The sequence below is a fragment of the Cebus imitator genome, unplaced genomic scaffold (genome assembly GCF_001604975.1).
Source record: "Cebus imitator isolate Cc_AM_T3 unplaced genomic scaffold, Cebus_imitator-1.0 Scaffold96, whole genome shotgun sequence".
NCBI classification, from domain to species: Eukaryota; Metazoa; Chordata; class Mammalia; order Primates; family Cebidae; genus Cebus; species Cebus imitator.
In genome coordinates, this window is record NW_016107411.1 from 218,688 (window position 1) to 233,961 (window position 15,274).

The 15,274-nt window shown below is 33.9% G+C and overlaps 1 protein-coding gene across 5 annotated transcripts in view; it reads right to left on the reverse strand.

The window, feature by feature from the left end:
* Positions 1–1,562: 1,562 nt before the first annotated feature.
* LACC1 (laccase domain containing 1) overlaps positions 1,563–15,274 on the reverse strand; it is a 20,348-nt gene continuing 6,636 nt past the window's right edge. For 4 of the 5 annotated variants that reach the window (XM_037741168.1, XM_017536109.1, XM_017536110.2 and 1 more), the window contains exons 3-7: positions 14,724–14,905; positions 13,076–13,241; positions 8,018–8,243; positions 5,814–5,974; positions 1,563–4,639 (exon numbers count right to left, since the gene is read on the reverse strand). In XM_037741168.1, coding sequence (XP_037597096.1) covers positions 5,815–5,974; positions 8,018–8,243; positions 13,076–13,241; positions 14,724–14,905 — 734 coding nt within the window. In that variant the 3' untranslated portion in view covers positions 1,563–4,639; position 5,814. The remainder of the gene's footprint in view (positions 4,640–5,813; positions 5,975–8,017; positions 8,244–13,075; positions 13,242–14,723; positions 14,906–15,274) is intronic. The other variant, XM_037741169.1, reaches the window with a different exon arrangement.

Below are 15,274 nucleotides of genomic sequence, written 5' to 3' on the forward strand. Positions count from 1 at the left end.
GGGAGGGTTAAGAAAACATAACATTAAAACGTGTTTAAAAAATATAAGAAACAGGGAAGAATGGTAAGGTGTAAACTGAAACAGTGTGTGATGCAGAATTCAGAAAATGAAGGACATTAAAAACCCAATTGTTACCATGAACAAATCTCTTTTCTACAAATGTTTCTCATGAAAATAAGAGCACTCCCTTTACTCCCCCCACCCCCAACTTTTTTTTTTGGGGGGGGGTCTTTTGTTTTGTTTTGTTTTTGGATAGAAAAGAATGTGGTATTTTGAGCTATAGTGTCTGCTGGAAATTTTGTTTAACAAAATTTAGTAACTGGACACCCCAACTTTCTGAGAATTAAATAAAACAAAAAGTCTCCTCCAAATATAGCAAAGACATAGCTCACCTGAGGTGCTTGGCACAAGTACATGGGGAATGTGATGTAAGCATTTCTTTCTCTACAAAAATGCATCTAAGGAGAGTATGAAAAGTTTGTCTCAACACAGTTGACATATAATCATTGTGAGTTTAAACTAAATGCGTTAATCTGGACAAAAGCAGTACTGGCAGATTTCTTTTTTCTTCATTAAGCAATGACCTAGCACGGAATAATGCATTGCTTACAGCAGCTGCCTCATCTTTGAAATCACAAGTATAGTTTAAAAACACTGCCCACAATGGAAATGCATGTGCCCTAGATCAGGGTTCCCATAAACACATCCAGTAAGAATATGGACCATGCTTTCCATTCTTTACTGTACAATTAATTTAAAAAATCTATAGGGAGAAATCTATGATTCCACCGCACCCAATTTGTTTTCTGTGTGTGAATTTATATTAGCTAGGGCAAAGGGGCTATATATCATATTAAGCACACACATATTTCTTGTTTGCCATTTAGCACATACACAAAGACCCATGCATACAAACACAACACACAGATAACTGAGTAATACTTTCTTTAAAGTGCTGAACTTTCATAGATTGGTAGCATTCTCTAAGAGTTCACACACAAAGATGGATACATTGGAAGTATAACTCTAGGACAACCAAGTGAAAACAAATATCAAATATCACTTTGAGATATAAAAGCATACAACTCACTGTTATCTTTCCTGCCAGCTTCTGAACATATGGGTATTATTTCTGTTTTGTCATGTCACACAGAAAAAGCTTCTCTGAGTTTCTCCCAAAAATCTACTTACAGAAAAGCAGTTACTAGAGATTCTCTAGGAGTGAGACAGAGGTGAGTGAGGGTTCTTAAATGCTTTTATCTACTTGAACTACCATGTGTTATGCCTAAAGTAAGAGCAATACATCCAGTAACTTTAAATGTGCCCTCCCTCCGCCTTTTATTTCCCACAAGAAAATAGAGTTTAAGATTGATTCAACTTTATAACAAGAAATAAGAGTGGAGCTACTTGTTGAAATATTGCCTCCTACTGGTAAGATCATCTCATTTGATTTATAAAGCAATGGAGTATAGCATATTTGTTCACTCTGCCATTCTTCACAATTTAAAATTACGGTTGGATAAGTGGCCCAGTAAGTTTTAATTTGATAGTACTTCCAAAAAGGCATTTCATTAATGTTTATTTGATTTACAAACTTAATTCCTCTTATTAATAAAATAATCAATATTTCCTATGTACAGTTAACTGTAAAACAAAAACTTAGATTAAAAACAAAACTTTAGGAGGAATAAGTTCTAGTGTTCTATACCACTGTAGGATAACTATAGTCAACAACAGTATATTACATAGTTTGAAATAGCTGGAAGGAACATATTAAAGGTTCGTAACACAAAAATGCTTGAGATGATAGATATGCTAATTACCTTGATCAGATCACTGTATATTATATGAATGAAAACATTATTATATAGCCCATGAATAGGTACCATGATTATTTATAAATCAAAAATAAAATTAAAACCAAAAACAAAACAAAACTTAATTTACTAAAAATAATCTTTGTTGTTATATCCCAAAAGTCCTAGAAACCTACGTACAAATGTGTGAGAGTGATAGTTATCTTGTAGAAGCAATAAGATAATTACTTAATAATCTGATAGTTCTGAGTTACTGAAACAACACTTTTCATTCAGTAAAGCAGCAAGGAGACAACTTTTCATTATATATTTTGGGAGAGATAATACAAAATCAGATAATCAAAAATAATTTTTATTTGACTTTAGAATGTTGTAGTACACAAAGTGAAATGTGTCTGTGGGATACTCTAAATTTGCCAACTTCAAACAAAATAATGCACAGTGAAGAATTAGAAAATTATCAGTCTTTCTCAATACATGGAATTATTCCTTAATCTTTATCATTGTCATCAAACAAAATAATATTTTGGATGAGTTCAACATTTCTATTAGGCGCTTTATATTTAGTGCCTTTCCTGAATTGGAAAAAATGAGATATTTTATTTAAACTTAACACTGGGCTAAGGTAAATATAGAATTAAACAAGAATCAGGTTGTCACAACCTTACAACATATATCAAAGTATTGAAATTGCTGGTTTAGTAACTATCACTTTTCACTGGATATTAAATATTCTGAGGGCTACAACTGTATTTTTTTTAACCTAACCCAGTACCGCCACAAAATTTTCACTGAATGTATGAATAAATGAAGTTAACAAAAAGTTAAAAATATAATTTAGATCGCTTTAATTTTAAAATCTGAAAGAAAAACTAGAGTCACAAAACGTATGTTCCAATCTTCATCACAAAGTATATGATTTTTGACTTCCACCTCAGTGAAGCACAGTTTTCTCAGCTGAATAAAAGGGATAATGCCTATGTATTTCAGAGTAGCTATAAAGGTAAAATGAGGTAATGTTTGTAAAAGACCTTCAGAAATACCAAACATTATTATTTGCTATCATGCTACCACATATACATGTAGGAAATACGTATATTAAATAAGAAAAATTTCAAAATGCAATGTGATAATTTACATTAAATATATGTACCATTTTTTCCCAAATGAAAACTTAACTCCTCTCTTTAGTTGACAAACATACTCAAAACCACTCACCCAAAAAAAGTCCCTTCCTTCAAGAAGCAGTCCCAGCCTTTTTCTCTTCTCTAGTAAATACTGTCAAAGAAGAGTTGACACCTATGCATCTTCTTCCTCAATGCACTGAAAGCTGACTTAATGACCACTGCCTATAGAACAGTTTCAATACATTTAATCCACTGAGTTCTTTTTAATTATCACTTTATTTTATCCCTCAAGATTTCTTTCTGAGAACTTTCCACACCTATCCTGGCTTCTTCAAAACAACTACCCTATTTTTTCTTACGTTTATGACTAATTTTTTTTACCCCTTCTGCTTCTTATTCTTGAAATGCAGGTGTTTTATAGGGTTATATTCTTAAATTTCCTTTTTTCTCATCCTAATTTCTGCCTAGATGATCCAACCTGCTCCAATAGAATCAGGCATCATTTCTATATCGTGAGCTTTGAAATCTTTGTCTCTGTCTCAGGTTTCCTCCTAAGTTCTAGGTCTATATTTCTAATTATTAATGAAAGATTTCTATGTGGATGCCCTTCATTCTATGTAAAGTCAAGCTCATTATCCTTCTCTCTTTTCCCAAACCTTCTCCCTCCCTTTACTGCCAATCTTGGTAAGCAGCCAAGCAGAAATCTTAGAGTCATTAATGACTTTTCCGCTCTTCCTCGCCTCTTACTTCCATTATCTAGTAACGGGAGCTATTGATTCCATTTCCGAAATGTCTCTTTAATCCATCCACTCCCTTCTCTCTTTTAATTTCCACTTCCTTCACTGGACCTTCATTATTTCTTTTTAAATATTTTGACCACCTCTTATCTAGACTCTATGCTTTGGTCTCACACAATTTAAATCCATCCTGTTAAGTTTGATGCCATGGAAATAAAAACACTTTTTTTTTCTTCTGCCTACTTATTGCCTGGAAAATAAACTGCAAGCTCTTTGACACTGCATTTGAGACCCTTACTTATCTGTTTCCAACCTGTTTTTCCAGCCGTAACTCCTGGCCACACCCTTCTCTCTCTAGAATATGTTATGCACTTTCAGTTTCATGCCCTGGTTCATGGCGTTCCCTCTACCTGTTATCGTTATTCCTCATTTGCCAAAAGCCTCGACATTTTTCGGGCCCATGTGATATGTGATTTTCTCTGTCATATTTTCTCTATCCTACCTTCTGGGTAAAATTAACCTCTATTCCTTCTGTTCTCTTCTACTGCTATTAAAATTAAATTTAAGTTGTATCTCCTTCACTGTATTAGACTCAAAGGAAAAAAGTCGTGTTCATTTTGATTCACCTATGCTTAACACAATGCCTGACCAATAGAGGGTATCCAATAATACTGAACTGAACATATCTATTCCTGATCTGTGTAATAAACAGGGAGAACAAACTTTAAGAATAATTCTCATGCATAAAATATATTAGCTACAACATACTGATTTTTGTCAGTTATTACTATAATTAAGTGAAAATAATTTGGCTTTGAATAATAGTAAAAATGTGCCCTAAAGATGAATTATCCATTGTAATCCATTTGGTTTTAAGTAAATCAAACAGCTAAATTTCTCTCTTGCAGTCAGTTTGGAAGGAGACAGGAAACAGTTATGCAAAAATCCAGTCAAATATCTGTAAAATACATGGAAATCAAATATGAGACCCTTACTAGTGTTAATAGAATACCAAAGTAAGTATCATGAAGTCTGTTAAAGTTTTTCTGTATGTTAAAGAGCTAAAAACATTGTAAAGAGTAAAAAATAATATTAATTCAGCTTGAAGTAACCTTAGGGAAAATTACATATATGCTAAAGGGACAATGTTAAATCACTGTCATGATATATATTTTATAACTCTAACAAAACCATCTCTAATAAATACTATTTTAAGGAAATCATATTCAATCTTGCTCTAGACTTTATATCATGTGTCAGCAAACTATAGCCTATAGGCCAAATCTGGCCCCTCACCTGTTTATTTTATTTTTTAGAGACAGGGTTTATGTTATCCATGCTATACTCAAACTCCTGGCCTAAAGCAGTCCTCCTACCTCAACCTCCCAAGTAGCTGAGACTACAGGAGCAGGGCCATTGTGTCTGGCTCCCTCACCTGATTTTTGTAAACAAAGTTTTATTAGAACACAGTCATATTCATTCATTTCTATATTATCAGTATCTGATGTTGCTCTACCTCTACAATGGCAAAGTTGAGTAGCTGAGACACACACTGTATGCCCCACAAAGTCTAAAATATTTACTGTCATTTTAAAAGAAAAATTTGGCCAACTCCAACTGCAGATAATCATTTGGAAATCTAGTTGAAAATCCAGCTAGTTTGTATGTAAGAATTTCTTATTATTCTAGAATTTAGAATCTTTATGCAAAAATTTATTTTCAAAAATAAAAACATGAAAGTTGTAAGGGTGTTATGATAGGGAAGGTACAGATGTCAAGTACATAGTAGAGAGAAAAGAAAAACATACATACCTTTTTAAAGGTTAAATTATTTTATTTATATACTTTTAATATAAGCCTGCCTAATTATTATTGATTAACTAGAAAAAGTAATGGCTGCTCTTTATAATAGAGTGTTACTGAAAATAAACTTTGCTACCATTATTACATCACAAAAAAACTAGAAACATCATTCTTCCTGTAGGAATAAATGAGTAAAGTTAAACATAATTAATTGTTTTTTTAAAATGAGGGGAAGAAAAGGCTAAAAGAGGAAGAAAGAGAAAAGGAGGGAGAGGTGGAGAGAGGGACGAAAGAGAAAAAACGGAAAGAGGAGAGAAAACCTACTGTACCTCATTCTCTAATTGATATGAAGCCAATTTGTGTACCAAAATTAAGGCCATCTCGGACATGGGAGAAAAACTTGTCAGGATGGCAAGATGTACAGAGGTTGAGATCTTGGTTCTTGTCCTGAATATTCTGTGGAAGAATTCCTCCCCGTTCTAGAAGAATCCTTAGGAAAAACATTTTTCAAAAGAGAGCAAGAGTTTATTTTCACAATTGCCAAAGCAATATGAAAAAAAGTATGGATGTTGGCATGAAAGAGTTCTGGGAAAGATATACCTAGGACAATGCATATTGTTATTCACTTACAGAACATGGACTAGTCAGGAAAAAAAAATGCAACACTTTATTAACATTTATCACCTAAGTTCAAATATGCACAGTATTGTCCTATGGACATAATCTAGATACAGAACTTTATAATCAAAATCAAGGGCTTACTTAAGAAGAAATCTCTATAAAAGTTACCAGGGTACTAGACAAAATTCATCTGGCTCAGCCAGAGTATCAGAGTGTGCTTTTTAGTCATCTGGCCCTTCATCTCCTTTCCTTCTACTGGCCAAATTTTTCACAGAAAACTTGCTTCTTCATGAACACTTTATGATATCAAATATGACTAAAAATTAGTAATACTTGATTCAAAAAGTCACATTTAAGAATCAATTTTGGCCGGGAGCAGTGGCTCAGGCCTGTAATTCCAGCACTTTGGGAGGCTGAGGTGGGCGGATCATGAGGCCAAGAGATCAAGACCACCCTGGCCAACACGGTGAAACCCTGTCTCTATTAAAAAATACAAAAATTAGCTGGGTGTGGTGGTGCGTGCCTGTAGTCCCAGCTACTTGGGAGGCTGAGGCAGGAGCATTGCTTGAACCTGGGAGGCGGAGGTTGCAGTGAGCTAAGCTCGCGCCACTGCACTCCAGTCTGGTGCCTGGTGACAGAGCAAGACTCTGTCTCAAANAAAAAAAAAAAAAAAAAAAGAAAAAAGAATCAATTTCAATATTTTCCACGTCTGTGCTAAATGAGGCAGACTCTGGGTAAGGTTTTGGTGACTGGAATAGAAACATGATTTAATAAACACATTAATTTGCCTTTGTAGTAATGACAATTTCAACAGTTATTAATAGCGAAACTTCATAAACTAAAAAATGCAAGGAACTGTAAAAATCTTGAAAGTAAAAAACTGTGTATATTATTTAATATTTTTTCTAAAAAATATATTCCTCCAGTTAATTAGATAATAAGAATAATTTAAAAATATCAGCTTCCTGATAGTTCATTACAGTTAGGAGAATTTAGCTGAGGAATGGCTGTGAAGTATAGTACATGCCAATTTTTCTATATGAAGTTTAAGTAGATCTCTTAAAACTAAATGCCAAATGTTTCCAAAGGATTATAAATCGTTCTTTTATAAAGACACATGACGACGTATGTTCACTGCAGCACTGTTTACAATAGCAAAGACTTGGAACCAACCCAAATGCCCATCGATGATAGACTGGACAGGGAAAATGTGGCACATATACACCATGGAATACTATGCAGCCATAAAAAACGATGAGCTCATGTCCTTTGTAGGGACATGGATGAACCTGGAAACCATCATTCTCAGCAAACTGACAGAAGAACAGAAAATCAAACACCACATGTTCTCACTTATAGGCGGGTGTTGAACAATGAGAACACATGGACACAGGGAGGGGAGCATCACACACTGAGGTCTGTTGCGGGGGAATAGGGGATGGAGGCAGTAAACCACATTGCCATGTATGTACCTATGCAACAATCCTGCATGTTCTTCACATGTACCCTTGAACCTAAAGTGCAATAAAATATATACATATATATGAAATATCAGCTTCTTGATAGTTCATTACATTTAGGAGAATTTAGCTGAGGAATGACTGTGAAGTAAAGTACACGCCAACTTTTCTATATGAAGTTTAAGTAGATCTCTTAAAACTAAATACCAAATGTTTCTTCCTTCACTTTTAAATCAATGAGAGATACTAGACAGGAAAATTTCTGTTATTCAAACTCAAATGAAAACATATTTCATAAGTAAAATGATTGCTTGTTACATGTGCATGTCAGCTACTTAAATGACCTCCACCTAAAGTCTTCTTAGAGTTACTAATTGTTCTCTAAAATAATTTTCATTTTGGAGCAATAAGAAATAATCAAACTTGCAGTTCTAGAATGAAATTGGACATACCTTGTGGCTTTACGGATGTCAATATAGGGATTTGGTGAGTCAAATAGTTGTACACATGCAGGATGAAGATTATGAAATGCCTCTGCTGATTCTTTTGGAAGAGTAAAACAGCAAGGTCCTACTGATGGTCCAAGTACAACAACAATGTCTTCCAAACTGCAGCCATATTCTGCTATCATAGCATTCACTGTAGCCATAGCAACGCCCAACAAAGTACCTTTCCAACCTGGTAAATAGGAATAAAAAGAGATAAGGAAAGTAAAAACATAGCAAAATTTCACCCAAATTTATGTCTAAGTTAAAAGTGAGAAGATTTAGTTTGTATATTTTTCTAAGTCCAGAAATAATAAATGAACCACATTATAATGTGGTTTTTTAAAGTGAGATATACTACACAAAGCACCTGACACAAAATAGTCATATAATGGGAGCTTTCTCATCTTCCTTTTAAAAATGCTCTATACTTTTAGTTTCCAATGAGATCATCGCTTCTTCGTCTTCACTCTCTTTTTCATATTTTAAAAGATTGTGGTTAAAAAAAACCCCACAAAATTTACTATTCTAAGTATACAGTTCAGTAGTGTTAAATTCACATTGCTGTATAACCTATCCCCAGGATTTTTTCATCTGATAAAATGGAAACTATACAACTATTAACAATAACTCCTTGTTTCTTCCTTTTACCAGGCCCTGGCAATCACCACTCTTCTTCCAGTGCCTACACATTTGATTACTCTAGGTATATTATATAAGTGAAATCAGTACAGTATTTATCTTTTTGTGACTGGCTGATGTCAACTAGCATAATGTCCTTAAGGTTCATCTGTACTGTAGTATGTGTCAGAATTTCCTGCCTTTTTAAAGCTAAATAATATTCCACAGTATGTACATACCACATTTTGCTTATCCATTCATCTACCAATGTACCTTAGATTGCTTTCACCTTTTGGCTATTGTGAATAATTCTGTTATCAACATTGGTGTGCAAATATCTCTTTGAGTTCCTGATTTCAATTATTTTGGATATACTTCCAGAAGGGGAATTTCTGGATTATATAGTAATCTATTTGTAACTTTTTGAGAAACTGCCATACTGTTTTCCAGTATGGGGCTACAAAATTTCACATTCCCACCACCAGTGCACCAGGGTTCCAATTTCTCTACATCCTCAAAAATGCTTATTTTCTGAGGTTTTAAAATATTAGCCATCCTAATAGATGTGACGTAATATTTCATTGTGGTTTTGATTTGTGTTTCTCTAACTTCCAATCCATGAACACAGAACTTCTCTCCATTTATTTGTGTCTTCTTCAATGTTCTTCATCAATGTTTTGCAGTTTTTATCTCTCTCTCACTTTTACACCAAAACATATCTTTTATGTTTCAATTAACAGTCTCTTTCTACTCCCCACTTGCCCAGACTATCATTCCCTTGCCATCTTTGTCTTATCTACCTCGCAGAGTTCTAAGATAAAACCATGTTATTTATTTCTGCTACCATCTTGTTGCCAAAGACAGAAAGCTAAGAATATTGCATTTTTCCTTTATTCCCTATATCTGAGTTTGATTCAGCTGATCTGGCTGGCCAATAATGAGTCCCCTTACACTTTCCTTAAGTACTCCATACTCATACTCTCCAAAAGCTAGGCACTCAGGTGAAGAGATCAATTTTTCCAGACAAAAGGAGATGATGAAAGCAAGAAGTATGTAGGTGATACGTCTGGCCTCCACAGGTAACCCAGTAGATATGTGGTTATGGGAAGAACAGAATGAAGACATCAAGTTTCTATCTCTAAGTAGGTAGGATATCAATAATCAAAATAGAAAACCTAAGTGGCACAGAAGACTTTAGGAAAAAAATGTTGAGTTTTTGACATAATGATTTGAGGCACCTAGAAAGATGCAAACAGTGATGTTCAAAGGGAAGCAACTAGATATAGACATTTTGAGTTAAAGAGAGAAATTGTCAGGGCTTTTCTACAGATTACAGTATCTCTCTTCTTTGGTGAGCCTCCTTAATTATCTTCTCACCTGTAGTTCATCTACCTCCTTTTTATTTGATTTTTCTCCTACAGCACATGTACATATATATATATATATATATATATATATATATATATATATACACACACACACATACCTAGTTAAAAGATTTTTTAAAAAAAGTCCCATAGAATAATTTTATTCTTTTTGACATCTGATAAAATAAGTATAAAATGTAACTATTATATTTTAAAGTTAATTTATTTTAATTTTTCTAACTTTTTAGGTTCAGGGGGTACATATGCAGGTTTGTTACATGGGTAAATTGCATGTCACTGGGGTTTAGTGTACAAACGATTTCACCACTCAAGTAGTGGACATAGTACCCAATAGACAGTTTTTCAGTCCTCACCCTCCTCCCAGCCACCACCCTCAAAAAAGCCCCCATGTCCATTGTTCCTCTCTTTGTGTCCATGTGTACTTAATGTGTAGCTCCCACTTAAAAGATACTTGCGATATCTGATTTTCTTTTCTTGCATTACTTAAGATGACTTCCAGCTGCATCCACATTGCTGTAAGGGTATGATTTCATTCTTTTTTATGGCTGCATAGTATTCCATTATGTATGTGGACCACATTTTCTTCATCCAGTCCACCGTTGATGGCATCTAAGTTGATTCCATGTCTTCGTTATTGTGAAAAGTGCTGTGATGAGCATATGTGTACATGTGTCTTTATGGCAGAATAATTTATATTTCTTTGGGTTTATACCCAGTAATTGGATTACTGAGTTAAATGGTAGTTCTAATTTTAAGCTCTTTGAGAAATATCCAAACCACTTTCCACAGTGGCTGAACTAATGTACACTCATACTAGCAGTGTATAAGCATTTCCTTTTCTCTATAATCTCACCAACATCTGTTATTTTTTAACTTTTTTATAACAGTTATTCTGGTATGAAATGGTATCTCATTGTAGTTTTGCTTTGCATTTCTGTAATGATTAGTGATATCAAGAATTTTTTTATTTGCTTGTTGACCATGTGTATGTCTTCTTTTGAGAAGCATTTGTCCATGTCCTTTGCCAATTTTTTAATGGGATTGTTTGTTATTTGCTTGTTGATTTAAATTCCTCATAGATTCTGGATATTAGAGCTTTTCAGCTGCATAGTTGGCAAATATTTTCTCCCATTCTGTAAGTTTTCTGTTTATTCTGTTAATAGTTTCTTTTGCTGCGCAGAAGCCCCTTGGTTTAATAGGGTCCTATTTGTCTATTTTTGTTTTTGTTCGCTCTTGAAGTCTGTGTCATGAAATCTGTCCTAAGGCCTATGCCTATGTCCAGAATAGCAGTTCCTAGGTTTTATTCTAGGGTTTTTATAGTTTTAGGCTATACGTTTAAGTCTTTAATCCACGTTGTGTTGGTTTTTGCATATGGTGAAAGGAAGGGCTCTAATATCAATCTCCTTCATGTGGCTAGCTAGTTATCTCCATACCATTTATTGAATAAGGAATCCTTTCCTCATTGCTTGTTATTGTTGACTTCATCGAATATCAGATGATTGTAGGTATGTGTCTTTATTTCTAGGTTCTCTAACCTGTGCTATTGGCCTACGAGTCAGTTTTGGTACCAGTATCATGCCGTTTTGGTAAGTGTAGCCTTGTAGTACAGTGTGAAGGGAGGCAATGAGATTACTCTAGTTTTATTTTTTTGCTTAGGATTGCATTGGTTATTTGGGCTCTTTTTTGGTTTTATATGAATTTTAAAATATTTTTTCTCTAAATCTGTAAAAAATGACATTGGTAGTTTGATAGGAATAGCATTGAATCTATAAATTGCTTTTAGCAGTATGGCCATTTTAACAATATTGATTCTTCCTATTCATGAGCATGGAATGTTTTACCATTTGCTTATGTTACCTCTGCTTTCTTTCAGCAGTGCTTTTTAATTCTCATTGTAGAGATCTGTAACCTCCCTGGTTAAGGTAACTGTATTCCTATGTATTTTATTCTTTCAAAGTTAATTTATTAATGACTTGAAATTCACATTAACTTCATTTTGACTGCTTGATCTTGGATATTTTTAAACTAAAATGTTTCCAAACCTAAGAAGTAAAAAAATAATATCCCCTTTTTATATCCAGGAGCCAAGACTCAAATTTTAAATAACTTTTTGACAATGTCATGTAGTAAACCTGACTTCTACTCATTCAATTCCATTAGTTCAGTTAGATCAAAATTAAAATATGCTACTTTCTTTTTTAACTATGAACTAAAAAGCAAAGTAGCCACAGATTTACAAGCAGAAGGAAATTTTAAAAATCATCCCTCCTTTCACGCAAAATCACAGCTACTGGGTAATCTAAAAACTATTTTAAAATACCTTCAGAAACCAAAACTCCATATCCTTAACACAATTTATCTTCTAAAAATACTTCTTTGCTCTCAGAGAATAGTTACAGTTAAATACATTAAGTGATTTAAACTAAACACAGTTTTCAAAACATCTTGCTTTTTCCTATCTTCCTAGCTTTACACACGCTGCTCCATCTGGGTGAACATCTTTTTGCAACATGCCTAACATTCCTATTCCCTATGGCCTAGATTTCAAGGATTCTCAACCAGAGGCAGTACCACTTCCCTAGGCAGTGTTTTGAAAAGCTTGGAGGGTTTGGTTGTTGTTTGATTGGTTGGCTGGTTGTGATTATTACAATAACTGGAGGTGCTACTGTCATTAAGAATTTCAGGGGCTAAAGACAATCTGCAATGTGGGATTATCTTGCCCAAAAGGTTAATAGCACCCTTGCTGAGGAACACTATTACCTAGCCAAAACCAACAAATTCCTCAGGAATCAACCTAGGTGCCACCTCCTTTGGGAATTCTACTATAATTCACATAATTTGATGTGGATACTTCTCTTATCTGTCCCTGTAATAAAACTATGCCACCTCCTCCTATCATTACACTTAGCACAATGTAATGTAATTAACTGTTTACCATGTCCATCAGAAAGAAATTGCAATTTTTCCTGCACAACAAAATGAATAAAATCTTAAATGTTTAATTAAATATACTTACCAGCGTGAGCAACCCCACATGCTTTTTTGACTGGATCTGCAAAAACTATCGGTATACAGTCAGCACCAAGAGCTGCTATTGTGACTCCTCTCTGATTTGTAGCTATTCCATCATAAGAGTCAGGCTCTTTTCTTCCCATAATCCAGATGTCATTGGAATGATCAGTCTAATACCAAAAATGTGCAACAAAAATGTTTAGGAAGTGGGAATCTCATACAATAAGCTTTTCTGAAGGTACTCACTGTAGTATAAAATTATACAACCAGTGTAAGATTACTAGTATTCATTAAATATATCACTTCTATAGATGGGAAAACACCAAATTTACTTATAATTTAACTATTTCAGCTTTTGGTATTATAATCTCTGATATTTTATACAAAGAAAGGCAGAGTTTAACATTATAAATTTCAATATGGTGAATAACAAACATCTTTCCATGAAGACGGGTAAATCACTTCTTAAAGCACTTGTACAAAATGAAAATTTTTCTTTTAAAAGAAAGTTAATTACCAAATCAATTATACTTTTACTCTTCCCAGACTCAAGCAAAGCTAGAATTCTGTAAGAAACAAGACATAATCTCATCAACTATGACCCTAGTTCCTCCTGAAGTAGATTTAGAAAATAATGGCCCTTCTCTACCACCATTCAGTTGCCTTTCTTCTAAATAAAAAATGGCAGTGGTGGTATACTCTATGAGAATTAACTGTACTTTTACAATTGAGGACTCCAGATGAAATATATAGCAGGCTCTTGAATAATGTCATTTTATTCCATATTTCATTACAATGTTAATAAAAAAATTGATCATCCACTCTGCCACTGAATGTATGAGGTTTGTACCTTCTGCATGGGTTTTCTCTGGGAACTCCAGTTTCCTCCCACATCCCAAAGAAGTGCATGTTACATGAACTGGGGTGTCTACATGGTCCCAGTAGGAGTACCTGTGTGTGTGTGTGTGTGTGTGTGTGTGTGTGTGTGTGTGTGTGGGCACCCTGCAATGGAATGGCATCCTGTCTAGGGTGGGTTGTGGCCTTGTGTCCTGATCTGCCAGGATAGGATCCAGCTACCTGAAGCCCCGAAGTGATAATGTTTATTTCAATGGACTGTTTCAAAGAGCCTGAACTGAAATAATTTGGTAAATAGTTATCTGATTTGTTTTTATTACTCTTTCTTAAATATATGTCTACCTCATATTTATTTCTATGTTTAATACTAGGAATGTGTTGGCCTTTATTTAGAAGCTTGGTGATGTTTTTATGACAAGAAATATGCCTTGTTTATATCAATTCTTAATATGAGCTTAATTCTTGTTTATATCAATTAGCCTATGGTAAAACTGGTTTTATTATGTCTTTTCACTTAATGTCAACAATTTCCAAGAACCTATCAACAACATTAAGTGAGAACTTACTCTGTGTGTGTGCATATATACATATCTCTGTGTGTGTGTGTGTGTGTATGTGTATGAAATAGAACTGATCTTTAGGCTATGGTGTTTAAATCTAGGAAAAACAACCACAACAGTATTCTAAAACTTTAGATAAAATACCAGATACAAAAGTTAATTAGCTTAAAGTCCATGTAGTTACTAGTAAAGTAAAAATATACTTTAGATCTGTCAAAATACAAAGCAAAATTTTACCTTTATTCGGTAAAACTTCTCCACATTAAATCCTGCAGCATTTGCCAACCTACGCAGATTTTCTTGAACAACTACCTTGGGATCTCTCCGTTTGGAACTACTGAAGAGATTCAATGAGCTAAGAGTTGGTATATAAGATATCCCACCTGTTCTTGTAGTAAATCCATGTATGAAAATATCTGTTGAAGATAAGCAGTAAAGATTTAAAAGATGCTATACAAAAGACCAGTCTCCCAATTAGACCTTACCTGATTACTGCTACCTGTCCTGGTTATTTGGCTTCTAATTTTTATGGCATTTTGTACCTCCATATGTTCTTATTGCATTCTGCTTTGTATTTGTTTTACTCTCCCTATGAAATTATTGCTCTTCAAAAGGTATCTTGTGTCTCATCTGGCTTTGTTATATCTAACAGCCTATAGCTCACAGTAAATACTGTTTAACCAAGAATTAAGATTGATTGTTTTAAATTTTACTCTTCTATGAAGGTGCTGATGATTTGAAATTTTAGAATTTCTTTTTTTTTCTTTTTCTTTTTTTTTTTTTTTTTT